A 13,318-nucleotide genomic window follows, 5' to 3' on the forward strand; every position below is an offset into this window, starting at 1 on the left:
TCCGACACCAACAGTTAATCGGAATTAACAAGTGGGTGTTTTGCGTTCTTTTGCATCCGCTTCTCATTTACATGCCTTGGCCTCTAAAATGTTCATGTAGGGTTCATTTTTCAAATTTCAGAACTATGCTTTGGGGTCTTAGGTGATCACCCTCCAGGTCCTGTTGGACAAGACACTGATGAAGGTACCGCTCATCACACTGCTCTTCATTCTACATTCAAATGTAGCTAACCAAGGCTTTGAACTTGATTTCAATTATGTTCATAGGATATTTACAGTTGATAGTGATTCAGTATAGCCGTGGGAATCCTCAAGGTCTAAGGTTCGACCCCTGATAGGAGTACTGGGATTTTCTTGTTACGAGTATGCCTGTGTCACTCACTGAATAATACATCATTCACATTCATTCACCAGGCTTAAAACACACCATCACCTTTTTTTCATTGCCCATATGTCTCACATTGCCATTCAAATCCTAGCAGTATCGAGATGTTTGTCCCATGAACCTAGTTTAATGGCCTTAGTTCCCACGAGTCTCCTGAAGCTCAGTGGCAGAGCATCCGAACAGTAATCGTTTCACTCCTGACGGAAACACTCGGATTTCCTTTTTTTCGGGTATGCTTGTGTCGCTCACTGAATAATACATCTTTGTGATAAAAGATTTGCTTATTTTCTACTTGCCGCAGAAATCGCTCCTGGAGAGTGGACGGATGACACAGTTAAACTCTGTCTGTATTGTACCTCGCCCTGCTCCCACAGAACCACAAGCTGTTTCATGAATAAGTCAGATCAAGTTAGTAGAGTGGTTTTTAACAGACTGTCGAAAGCAATTTGGTAGTTTCTTTAGTTATTCTTTACTTCGCTCTGCAGTTGGTTAAAAAGACTCGTACCACTTTGTCAACCAATGAGAAGCAAAACCAAACCCAATCCGGACTTGTTGGCATCCGTTTTCCCGCGCTTGGCGCCGGTTACATGTATTTGCTTCGAGTTCTCATTGGCTCATTACACTGTTTACATATCTCGTGATTGGGAAGCCAGGGCAAAAACCAACCAATACACTCGACCCACAATGACGGCGATTCCATGACTTAAAACTGGATCATTTTGGTTAGTTGGAGGCGAATACTCTCGGCGCTGCGCACTTCTCCCCTGTTGCTGCTGTTTGCCGTTTTAGTAACGTGACGTCTGTATATTCTTTTTCTCTCCAGACTAGCTAAAGGTTACACAGCCTCGTCACAGATTATAAAAAGAATCATCCTCAGGCATCTTGAACATCCCGTGAGTATATTCACTCTGTTAATTCCTTCATCTTGAAATCAGCTACCGGTAGCTTCGTTCACTAGCAAGGGAGTTGTGACATAATCGGGAGGTTTAGAATCGCATAAGAGGGGTATAGAATTACGTTTAAAATAATTCTGACCTTTCATGCTAAAGCAAAACTACTCAATTTTACTGAGAAATGGTGGTCATTTCTGCCCTTTGCCGCAGCGTAATTTTAAATCTCTCTAGTGTCGAGAATGTGACTTATTCCTAAAGCACTGTACAAACTTGGTGCTTGTTCATAACGTTTGCTCATGCCCTCAGATGCGTGCTATTGGTATGGCTTCACCAGAACTCTTACAGTTAGTAGAGAACTGTCCTACGGGAGCTGAGACCCTCATAGCCAGGATCCTTAACATTATAACGGATAAAGGTACTACAATACTCTCTAAGGACATTAACATAACGAAGTCCGGTAAAAGAGAAAACTTTTGTTGTCACCAGTGTGTGAAGGGACGGTCCCACCGGAACAGTTTTTTTCTTCCCATCTAGAGGGGTTTTTTTAATTTTCAAATCAACAACAACAATTTATTTACAGATTCAGATTATATAAAGGGCTTGTCCCGCAAATAGCCACAAAGCTAGTCGAGGCGGGACAAGACAAAAAAAAAATTACAGTAAATTACAAACATGCTGGAAAACGAAAAACTTAACTTTACATAATAACGCAGATTTAGATAAGGCTATACATCAAAATTAAAGTAAATTATATGTAAATGTTTCAAGGCAGTAGCCCTGTCCAACGTTTCGGACAGCCTTTTAACGAAGGGCAGGCTGAATTTCGATTGGAAGACGCGTCTTAAACATTTCAAACGTATTCTTCGTCAGGATAAGTGAGGAGTACAAGCGTCAGATGCAGAATTCGTTGACGAATAATGCATCGCAGTCAATAAACAGACAGATGCGCAAAGGCTTAAGGACGGTGCCTACTTTTGTTACTGCCCATACGTTCTGCGCTTCTCGAGATACTCGGGTTTCCTATGGGTGGTGGCTACTAATACAGGGCTATTTTTGCGCGGTTTTAAACTATTCAGAGAAAGCAGAACTTAGCAAGTGCTCTTGGTATCCAAAAAGAAAGTTGGGGGTAACCATGCAATAAAGCTTCAATTTGGAAATAAGAACGCCATAGATTGCTTTGTATTTTACTGCTTTTTTGGATTATTGTTGCTTAATTATCTCTGAAAAATGCGTGGTTAGCCCCAATTTTCCTTTTGGATTCCAACAACCCTTGCTAAAATCTGTTTTCCCGCATAGTCATAAACCGCGCAAAATACTTCTGTATTAGCAGGTACCGTCCTTAACGGACATTTTCCGAACTCTACCCATGGATTAGACGACTCCCTTATCCGCGTGATAATTTTCTTATTCCTTTCCAGCGGTTCCAACAGCGGAGCTGGTGAAGAGAGTCAAGGAGCTTTACCACAAGCGTGTGTCTGACGTGCGATTCCTGATCCCTGTGCTCACGGGTCTGAAGAAGCAAGAAATCATCGCTGTACTGCCTAAACTGATCAAACAGTCACCCAGCGTGGTCAAGGAAGTCTTCAACAGACTGCTAGGCTGCTTTCACAGTAAGTTATTTAACAATTGCCTCATACTTTAGCGTGTGTATATCGAGTTATGATGAACACGAGATCTTTAAGACTGGAAACGAGGGTCAAAGGACTTTGAGAAAGTCTATGGTTGTAATTGTGTTCAGTGTAAAAAGAACGCACTCCTAATACAGATTGGAGTCAAGATTGTATGGGACTATCAACGAATGAATGGATCTTGGGACGCGTATCTGGCATCCCCCGCAGATTTTGCAGGGGCGGATGAAATCATCACCAACTTGGCATAGGAAAGACAGCCTGGGATCTAGATCATCGAACGCACTCCCTATTCTTTGATTATTACTAGTTGCAGCTATTGTTGTTGATGATGGTGATGTACTGTCCAGCCTCTATCTCGTTCCAGGTGACTCCAAAGTATCCGCCACCAGTCCTCTGAGTCCATCAGAACTGCTCGTTGCTCTGCATCAGATCGAGGCCAAGAGTGACATGAAATCTGTAATGAAAGGTAACGCAATCTTGAGTCTTGTTTGAGTTTACAGCTGTCTTTCTTGAAGCGACACTATCGAGTTAAAACTTGATTTTCCACTAAATCTTTATTCAAGAATATCAGAGTTTTTACTTTGCTTATCACGGTCTGAAGGCCACAAGTAGTTTTCTTAAGGGGAAATCGACTTTTTTCATATATTTAGAATGCCTTGCTTGTCTAATTGTGAAGCGCAATCTATGCGGTCGCACACCGATTTAAGCTCAATCGTGATTTTAATAGCGTGCTAAATCGCTTTACTCCTACGGTGTGACCACAATCATTGTGTCTACATTTAAAACCAATTAATTTATGTCTGTTTGCTTGTTAAAAATAAGCGACAGTGGAAACCCAGCGTCAGTATCGGGAAATGAGGTCGCTTTAAGTTAAATCGCCGCTGTTCCCCTCGTTAACTAGAACCGGCGTAAACAAGTAAACCTTTTTCCTTTTCCAGCCAGCAGCTTGTGTTTTGCGGAGAAGACCATTTACACTCAAGAGGTGTTTTTGCAGTTGTTCTACATCAGCTGATGGAAATGAATCCTCTCCCTACTCTATTTATGAGGACGGTAAGTATTACATTAGTAGATGATTCTTCTCTCTCCTCTTCTTGTTCTATTTCCAATTAAGACTATAGAGAAAGCGAAAAGATAAAATCACCAGCTTCTTTCCTTAACCTAAGAACGACGTGATCAAGTTTTTGTCAACGAGGGATTAAATGAGACACGTCTGGGCGCTATCAAGATCATCATGTAAAGATGGTCGCTTGTTGTTTGCGGGTAAGATTAAAAGTTTTCGTATCAACACAGCGCTCAAACTTCTTAAATAATTGCCAGACGCATGAGCCATATATTTTCTTATTTTGTACAGACCGCTTATCAGTTGGCCGTGTATTAAATAACTCTCAAGATGTTATGCATCAGTCACGGGGCTCAGAAGTTATTAAAGGAGGTCAACTAAGAATAAGATATCAACCCTCTCTGAAACAATTTGAAAGAGTCATACGTAATTAGGACCTTACTGCCCTAGCAGGAAATGTCAGTACCTGTCGAAGCTGCAACCTATGCCGAGAATGACTAGGGTTTACATGATTTTTTGCGATTGATGTATGAAATTTTTTATTAATATGGTTTATGATGTAAATTTTAATTCATTTTTTATAATTTTTTAGAATTTTTAGAATTTAGTTAGGTGTCCACTAGTAGTAGAGGGGACTTCTCCCCTCAGCTACATTTCTTGACACGTTAATAAAGTTATTATTATTATTATTATTATTATTATTATTATTATTATTATTATTATTATTATTATTAACTCATATCTTTCTTTTTACTGTGTAGGTAATCCAGTCGCTGAGTATCTGTCCTCGGTTGGTTGGTTTTGTGATGAACATACTCGCTAAGCTCATCACCAAACAGGTACGTCTCCATTTTGCTTATATCTCTCAGTTAGTACCCGCGGTGTGATTGGTCATTTTCGCGGCCCGTATTTCACTGCACGGCCCCCTAAATTTGAAAGTTTCCTTTTCCGAGCTCCCCATTAACTTCAGAGATATAATAAATATCTTACTAACCTCGTTTTCTCGGTCAGCACTGTAAGTTTCGGATCCTCGTTTTTTTGGCGCGCGGGCCATAAATCAACGGGGAAAAAACTCGGTCCGTAACTTACACTACGGACCTCGAACTCGGTTAGTAAGAGGTATTTCCATAGTGGCGTATCAGTTTCGCGAGCAGAATTTTGTCAGCAAATGTAACCCGTATCCAGTTATTAATGGCATAGTATCATCTATAATGTGCGTTTGTGGTTGGTTAGGCGTCTGAAAAAGAACCTAAGGCCCTGTACAGACTAGGTGCCCGTGCCAGAGCTCTGTGCCCGGGCACTAAAAAGGACGTTGTTCAGACTCCTTGGCGCCCAAGGAGCAATCGTGTTCTCCTTCTTCAATTTAGCGCCCGCCATTATGTTTGCTGTATCGTAAGGAGGCATGAGGGAAAAACGTGGGAACTGACAAAATCCTGTTCACACCAGTGCCCGTGCCCTGGAACGGTGCCCGAGTACTACCTTTGGAGGAAGTGCCCGTGCCCGGGCACGGTGCCCAGATTTTTGCTCGGGCACCGACAAAAAGCTCTGTTCAGACTAGTGCCCGTGCCCGAGAACCGGGAACGGGCACCTAGTCTGAACGGGGCTTAAGGGGAAATCAAAGCTTGAGAAGGTGTGGCGTTGATATCGATAGCAATGCAATCAGCGATGAGATGGTTTCTTGCTATCCTGGTCGATTGGCTCCATTAATTTCTGTTCAGCTTTGTTGCCAAATTACCCTCCTCTGCCGAACCGATCGAAACTAACCTGCGGTTGCTGTTGCCTACATTAATGAAGACTCAGTTCTGGACCCAGTTATTGAAAGCCCGATTAATTTAATCCTGAGTTAACATGAAGTTTGATTCAAGTTCAATTTCTAATCAATGAATATTCTTCCAAAAGATTTTTGTCCCATAGTTTTGACTTGGAGATTTCTGTTACATAGATTAAAAATCAGCTTTTTAAGAACATTTTTAACGCGCGAAATGAACAGCTAGGTTAACTTTTAATCGGGGATTAGCGTTGATCGGTTTTGGAACAACCGGGCCCTGGTTAGAATCTCCTCTCAGATTCAATGCTTGTAGTCTCAATTGACTCTGGTTTGTTATCAAACAGGTGTGGAAGCAACCAAAAGTCTGGCAAGGATTTGTCAAATGTTGTCAGGTAATTTCCTTCATCTTCTTCGTATCAGTATCTTGAGCACTAATGGCCATTCCATTTTCTCCACGACCTCAACCCCACCCGTCCTACCCCCCCCCCCCCCATCCATCATTAATTTATGATACCGAAAAACTATTAGTGCCGACAGCATCTTCAGAATTAACCATTCTTTTCCGTAGCCCTGCTATTTGTACTTTTGTGGTATTATGGTCATATTGTTAACACATTGCTTTCACTTCTTCTTTGCTTGACAGATGACAAAGCCCCAGTCTTTCTCGGTTCTCCTTCAGCTTCCCTCTCGGCAGCTGGAGAGTGTGTTTGAGGTAAAATTGATTCACTTAACTGATTACCATCTTCCGGCGTTACTTCTGCGAATTTGACGTCCAACAAACATTTTCCTTTAATTGATGATTTTCTTTCTTCTCGTCGCTGGTATCTGTAATCGCTGTTTTTATACTAAGGACACATTAGGAGGCTTAAGCAAAGACGACGGCGACGGCAACGGCAACGAAAACGTCACCTGAAAATATATCTTTATTTCATTTGTGCTACTTCGCGATGATTTCAACTCGCTTGACTTTTAAAAAAATGGCGAACTATCCAGGAATAAAATTGGTAGGAGTGGCGTACAAGTTAAGAAAGAAAATGAAAAATTCACCGTCGTGCGTTCACGTTCTCCACAAAACCTTAAATGCGGTCATTTCACGTTGTTGTTTTGCAGAGGACGGCAGAGAAATGTACCAAAATGCAAAACGCACGTGCGGAGCGATTGTTTTTGCTTATTAAACCTATTGTTTTGTGGCGTTGTCGTTGCCGTCGCCGTTGTCGTTGCTTAAGCTCCCTAATTATCCGTCTGGACGAACCTTTGCAAACATTTGTTGCTTGTCTTGTTACGTGTCTCTAGTATAAAGATGGGCACAAGACGCATTATTCGTCTGGACGAACTTGGGTAAACATTTTTTGTTCGTCTGGTTATTCGTCTCTAGCATAAAGACGCGCACAAGAAGCATTATTCGTCGGGACGAACTATCTTCCGTGATTTGCCCAAGTTCGTCCAGACGGATAATGCATCTGCTAGTGCAAAAAACGGCCAATGTTATCCGTTTCAAGTAACCAGCTTTAATTTTGTCATTCGTCAGATATGCCCCGAACTCAAGGAGAACTTGGTTGCGCATGTTCAGTCGTTTACTCCTCATCAGGTATGTTGTGCTGACCAGAAGGAACGGAGCCTCTGGCAACGAGATTGGTTGTCACGCAAAAAAGCGAAATCAGCCTTTTAAATGTCACATTAAGGAAAAGTATCACGTGAATATGATCTCATTCAAAAACGCAAAAATGTTTGTCTATCAACAGAGACAAAAAAAATGGTCTGGTCTTGTTATAAATTATCACCCTTGTACAACAAGACCGTTGATTAGTGCCTCTGGCCAGAGACAGAGTAAGTCCGAATGGATTGAAACTTGATGAATATAAGGCTAACGCCTAACAGCAAAAACAACAACAACTTTATTGGAAAAATAGTAAAATTACATACAAAGACTTGAGAACCCAGAGGTAGCTATCAAGCTATTCAAGGAAAGGGAGAAAACGGAAAAAATAAAAAAGTATTGCTCCTTACACTCCAGTGTTTAGGACGTTTTTCAAGTTTTTCAAGAATTGAGTTGATTTCTTTCCTCTCCGTTGTTCTAGAATTATTTTGTAGATAAGTGAAAGTCTTATTTCACCAATTTTAACAAAAATAGGTCAAAACGCCATGACACTTCCCCTTTAAACCACTGCAAGAACGGCACGGTACAATTTTCGTTTTACTAGTTGAAAGGAAGCAGATTTATGAAACTTGTTATGAGTTGAAAGAATTGTACACTCGAAAATTATTTTGTAGCTAAGTGAAGGTCATATTTCACCAATTTTAGCTAGAGAGGTCAAAAACGCACTTTTGTCCAGAAATGCAGCTAACCCTTATTTTGGGTACTTGTTTTAAGAGACCTTTTTTTTGTTTTAATATGACTTCGTGTTTGACAGATTCATTTGGGTTTCAGTAAGAATTTAGGGTAGGGGACACTTTGTGATGTCTATCATACATTATTCTGCATTTCTCAACATATTTCAAAACGCCATGACACTTTCCATTTAAACCACTGTAAGGACGGCACTGTAGAGTTTTCGTTTTACTAGTTGAAAGAAGGCAGATTTACGAAACTTCTTAAGAGTAGCAAGAATTCTGCACTCGAAAATTTTCCACTTTTTGAGTCATTTTTGCTCGCAAATGAGAGGTAGTCGCTTATCGCTACAAAAGTTTCGTTCATTTCTGGACATATCTCTCACTTTGGGCAGTGATAGATAGGATCAGATCGTTGTTGAAAGCCACACTTGTACGTCAACGCGAACCAATTATTGAAGGAAAGACAAGTCACGCTTGTCCTGATTTGTTTTCTGTCTCCCTCCTAGCGTGCGCATATACCACGGTCTTTACTCCAAATCCTGGACAAGGAGGGCAAGAAAGACGAGAAGAAACCCAAGCAAGAAAAAACAGATAAGGAACAAATTGATCCCGAAGGCGAAACCGACGACTCCACGAAGGACGACAAATCGCCGAAGAGGACACGATCGCACGCGAAGGAGTCACTGAAAGACAAACGAAAGTCACGCCGATCGCGCTCTCGCTCCAGGTCACCGCGAAAGAAAAAGGAGAAAAGCGCTGGGGAGGAGAGCGAGAGTGAAGGAGAGATAAACTGAGTGAAAATTGCTGAAACTTCAGAAGCGGCAGTGAAACCGCGGCGAAACCTGAATTAAAGAGGACTGTAAATGAAAGAACCTTAGACACGCGGTGCAACTGAACATTGCTACCCCTAAAATTGTTGAACGCAACCTTGCATGCAGTAATTCATAATAAGAAAGATAAAGCGGAAAATCAGGGAACGGATGCAGTTGGAAAACTACAAGTGCCATATTTTACCATGTGTGCTGGACTTATTTAGGCCAGCTTCAGATACCTACTTCTCAGTCGCTATATCAAAAACATGTCACTTTCCCTTTCGGCCAACATTGAAGCCTGCCTGGTTTTCACTAGGACAGAAGCAGAGGCAGAAGCGCAAACGGCGCTTTAGCATTTGAGAACACTTGATACATAAGCATAAGCATAAGAACAAGTTCGTTCTTCTTGTGCTTATGCTTTTGTCACAGTTTTCACTAATGAGAACCGGCACGACATAAGCACAAGCACAAGACAGTCAACCGTTTCGTCCGCCATCTTGCTTAACAGTTAGGGGAGCTGGTATGGAGAGCTCTGTCAAGAAATGGTTTTCCGCGCATGCGTCTGTCCTTATGCTTATTAGCTAGTGTTCTCACTTGCTTTTCTTTATGCTTACTCTTATGCTTATGTCCTAGTGCAAACCAGGCGTAACTCGATTTTTTTTTCTCTCGGACAAAGCAATCATTTAAATCGCATTTAACCCTTTTAGCCCAATATCAAGACGTATATTCTCCTCACTGTCCTCTATATATTTCTTATGCTACTAGTTAGGAGATTTTGCCTTAAAATCAAGACATTTCATCTTTGGTGATTATTTCCTTTATTCTCCTGACTGAAATGTTTAATCAAGCAGTGACATTGTAAGGAGAAATTAGATGTTGACTATCACCGCTGGGACTTTAAGGGTTAAACGATCCAGGTTTTGGATTGTGTCTTTAGATAATTTCCTATCTGGCACGTCTTCAGGCTAAATGCAAACTGATCTTTCGCATAGGAGGTGTAGAATATTGATTGTGGTAGTTGTTCTAGTGTCCCATTCTTTTTTTCCGTACCCCAGATTTCTGTCGTATCAAACTGAAAATCTGCTCACTTGCCGTGCAACTGCCGAACATTTAGGTTCGGCACATGACGGTTTTACATGAGAACTGGGTCTCAGAGTCCATGGAGGAAACAAAACATTTTCGCTTTTTGTTAAGGGCTAGAAAGAAATGAAACAGCTGTTAGCCAAAAAAACAAAATCATCTACTACCAGCAGGCCTCCAAGGTCACCTCTTCTCGTATCGAATACACGGTTCACGGCGCAAGGTTTCTGTCTTATTGTATATGAGTGTAATTTTTTAGACTAACGTAAAGCCTTTTCTCCTTGTACAGATGTTATACACTGTTATATTTTTTTCTTAAGCTCCTTTTCCTTCAATAAAACACACGGATAAAAACTGACTCTAGGCAGTTCTACCTTTATACTGATTCTCAGTGCCCACAAGGGTTAAAAAATTGATAAAAGAGTTATAAAACACCCTGTTTTCAATTTTCTTTGTGCAGATCGTTGTTCACTTTCCGTTGTTTTGGAACTTGTACTAAACACCGGTGGGTGGTGGGGTATCCACCAAATCAACATGCATTGACAAATTTAACTTTCCTTGTCATTGTAGTGATTTATTTTCATCGGACAGCTCCGAGCTTAACCTACCGTTGACTCGACAGCCGGAAATACGTCTGCGTTCGCAGGCTAACCGTTGAGCGGCCTGCGCCCAGTTGTTCAAAGTCTTCAAAGCCCGATTAAGCTTTTCCTGGGGTAATGTGAATTCTGATTCAAGTTGAATTACTAATCAATAAAAATACTTTAAAAAAAAGACTTTTGTCCCTTACTTTTGAATCAGACTTTTTTTTTTACAATAAGCTTTAAAATAGCTTTAAAAATAATGTTTCACGAGTGAGATGAAAACCTCGGTTAATTTTTAATCGGAGAAACGACTTCTGAACAACGGGTCCAAATTTTACCACGTTTCAAATTAACATATTGTCAAAGTATTCTACAAATCAAACTATGACAGCCGTGACAGCTTTTGGACTTAAAACCTTGCACTTGCAAACCCTCTTCAATTTCATTATCCTGACGAAACAGAGCCAAGTTCTCTTGAACAGTGACAACAAAAGGATGCTCAGTTCCATGCTCATTCATCAAAATAGTCAGCGCACGCTCATAATACTCCTTCGCCTTCTCCAGGTCACCTTGGTCATGGAGTACAGTAGCCAAGTTGTAATATGAAAGGGCGACATCGACATGTTCACTTCCCAGCTTTTAAAGTCGAATAGATAGGGTACGCTTATGATACTCCTTCGCCTGCCCCAGGTCTCCTTGGTCACGGAATTCAGTAGCCAAGTTCTTGTAAGAACTGGCGACATCGACATGTTGATTTCCCAGCTTTTGTATTCGAATAGTCAGGGCACGCTCATGATACTCCTTCGCCTGCTCCAGGTCTCCTTGGGCACGGAGTACATTAGCCAAGTTGTTGTAAGAACTGGCAACATCGACATGTTGATTTCCAAGCTTTTGTATTCGAATAGCCAGGGCACGCTCATGATACTCCTTCGCCTGCTCCAGGTCTCCTTGGGCGCGGAGTACAGTAGCCAAGTTGTAATAAGACAAGGCGACATCGACATGTTGATTTCCCAGCTTTTGTATTCGAATAGCCAGGGCACGCTCATTTTACTCCTTCGCCTTCTCCAGGTCTCCTTGGTCATGGAGTACAGTAGCCAAGTTGTAATGTGAAAGGGCGACATCGACATGTTGAGTTTCCAGCTTTTGAAGTCGAATAGATATGGCACGCTTATGATACTCCTTCGCCTGCCCCAGGTCTCCTTGGTCACGGAGTACAGTAGCCAAGTTGTTGTAAGAACTGGCGACATCGACATGTTGATTTCCCAGCTTTTGTATTCGAATAGTCAGGGCACGCTCATGATACTCCTTCGCCTGCTCCAGGTCTCCTTGGTCACGGAGTACATTAGCCAAGTTGTTGTAAGAACTGGCGACATCGACATGTTGATTTCCCAGCTTTTGTATTCGAATAGCCACGGCACGCTCATGATACTCCTTCGCCTGCTCCAGGTCTCCTTGGGCGCGGAGTACATTAGCCAAGTTGTAATAAGACAAGGCGACATCGACATGTTGATTTCCCAGCTTTTGTATTTGAATAGCCAGGGCACGCTCATGATACTCCTTCGCCTGTTCCAGGTCTCCTTGGTCACGGAGTACATTAGCCAAGTTGTTGTAAGAACTGGCGACATCGACATGTTGATTTCCCAGCTTTTGTATTCGAATAGCCAGGGCACGCTCATGATACTCCTTCGCCTGCTCCAGGTCTCCTTGGGCGCGGAGTACATTAGCCAAGTTGGAATAAGACAAGGCGACATCGACATGTTGATTTCCCAGCTTTTGTATTTGAATAGCCAGGGCACGCTCATGATACTCCTTCGCCTGCTCCAGGTCTCCTTGGGCACGGAGTACAAGAGCCAAGTTGTTGTAAGAACTGGCGACATCGACATGTTGATTTCCCAGCTTTTGTATTCGATTAGCCAGGGCACGCTCATGATACTCCTTCGCCTGCTCCAGGTCTCCTTGGGCGCGGAGTACAGTAGCCAAGTTGTAATAAGACAAGGCGACATCGACATGTTGATTTCCCAGCTTTTGTATTCGAATAGCCAGGGCACGCTCATGATACTCCTTCGCCTGTTCCAGGTCTCCTTGGTCACTGAGTACATGAGCCAAGTTGTTGTAAGAACTGGCGACATCGACATGTTGATTTCCCAGCTTTTGTATTCGAATAGCCAGGGCACGCTCATGATACTCCTTCGCCTGCTCCAGGTCTCCTTGGTCAATGAGTACATTAGCCAAGTTGTTGTAAGAACTGGCGACATCGACATGTTGATTTCCCAGCTTTTGTATTTGAATAGCCAGGGCACGCTCATGATACTCCTTCGCCTGCTCCAGGTCTCCTTGGGCGCGGAGTACAGTAGCCAAGTTGTCATAAGACAGTGCGACATCGACATGTTGAGTTCCCTTCGATTCTATTTGAATAGCCAGCGCACGCTCATGGTGCTGTTGGGCATGGTTAAACTCACCCAATTCACTATGAACAATGCCAAGTAAAGAATGGGCTATTGAAGCATTATCATCTCTCACGGCGCCATCATGCTGTAGTAATTTTAAAGCTACATCTAGGAACACTTTTGCTGTGTTAAATTCGCAATTGTTAATACATATCTTGCTCAACCTCATGAAATAATTTGAAAAGTGTCTAATTTTCAACGTTAAGTTTTCAACGACCTCGGCTATTTCTTCTCTGTTATAAGTAGCTTGAATTTCTGTACTCAAGGACTTTAAATGAGGAACCGCATGCCTGCTGTTAATAACACAATCCAAGTCATCTAACAGGTGAT

General features: G+C 42.0%; 2 protein-coding genes across 4 annotated transcripts in view; one reads left to right on the forward strand and one right to left on the reverse strand.

The window, feature by feature from the left end:
* The first annotated feature begins 1,017 nt into the window (after nt 1–1,017).
* LOC146482312 (symplekin-like) lies at nt 1,018–10,318 on the forward strand. 3 transcript variants are annotated; one of them, XR_014864123.1, is made up of 7 exons: nt 1,018–1,278; nt 1,585–1,693; nt 2,697–2,888; nt 3,274–3,375; nt 3,848–3,959; nt 4,731–4,808; nt 6,082–6,129. XR_014864123.1 is itself a non-coding variant. In XM_085107205.1 (5 exons), the coding sequence occupies exons 1-5, from the start codon at nt 4,776–4,778 to the stop codon at nt 8,860–8,862; spliced, it is 498 nt and encodes a 165-aa protein (XP_084963331.1). In that variant the 5' UTR covers nt 4,735–4,775; the 3' UTR covers nt 8,863–10,318. The 3 variants fall into 3 exon arrangements, 1 of the variants encoding a protein (XP_084963331.1); XR_014864124.1 differs by lacking the exon at nt 1,018–1,278 and having other exon boundaries at nt 1,471–1,693; XM_085107205.1 differs by lacking the exons at nt 1,018–1,278; nt 1,585–1,693; nt 2,697–2,888; nt 3,274–3,375; nt 3,848–3,959 and adding exons at nt 6,381–6,449; nt 7,266–7,325; nt 8,575–10,318 and having other exon boundaries at nt 4,735–4,808.
* A 494-nt stretch (nt 10,319–10,812) lies between these two features.
* Nucleotides 10,813–13,318, reverse strand: part of LOC146482313 (uncharacterized) — a 24,768-nt gene continuing 22,262 nt past the window's right edge. The window contains exon 2 of the mRNA XM_085107176.1: nt 10,813–13,318. This exon is cut by the window's right edge and continues 1,845 nt beyond it. Within this exon, the coding sequence (XP_084963302.1) occupies nt 11,589–13,318 (1,730 nt within the window). The 3' untranslated portion in view covers nt 10,813–11,588.

The sequence above is a fragment of the Pavona decussata genome, unplaced genomic scaffold (genome assembly GCF_977016875.1).
Source record: "Pavona decussata unplaced genomic scaffold, jaPavDecu1.1 SCAFFOLD_46, whole genome shotgun sequence".
Classification (NCBI taxonomy): domain Eukaryota; kingdom Metazoa; phylum Cnidaria; class Anthozoa; order Scleractinia; family Agariciidae; genus Pavona; species Pavona decussata.

Coding starts and splice junctions, on each gene's coding strand:
- LOC146482312 (XM_085107205.1), top strand. CDS start 4,776: ATGAACATACTCGCTAAGCTCATCACCAAACAG. Junction 4,809..6,081: donor CTAAGCTCATCACCAAACAG/GTACGTCTCCAT, acceptor GTTATCAAACAG/GTGTGGAAGCAACCAAAAGT. Junction 6,130..6,380: donor GATTTGTCAAATGTTGTCAG/GTAATTTCCTTC, acceptor TTTGCTTGACAG/ATGACAAAGCCCCAGTCTTT.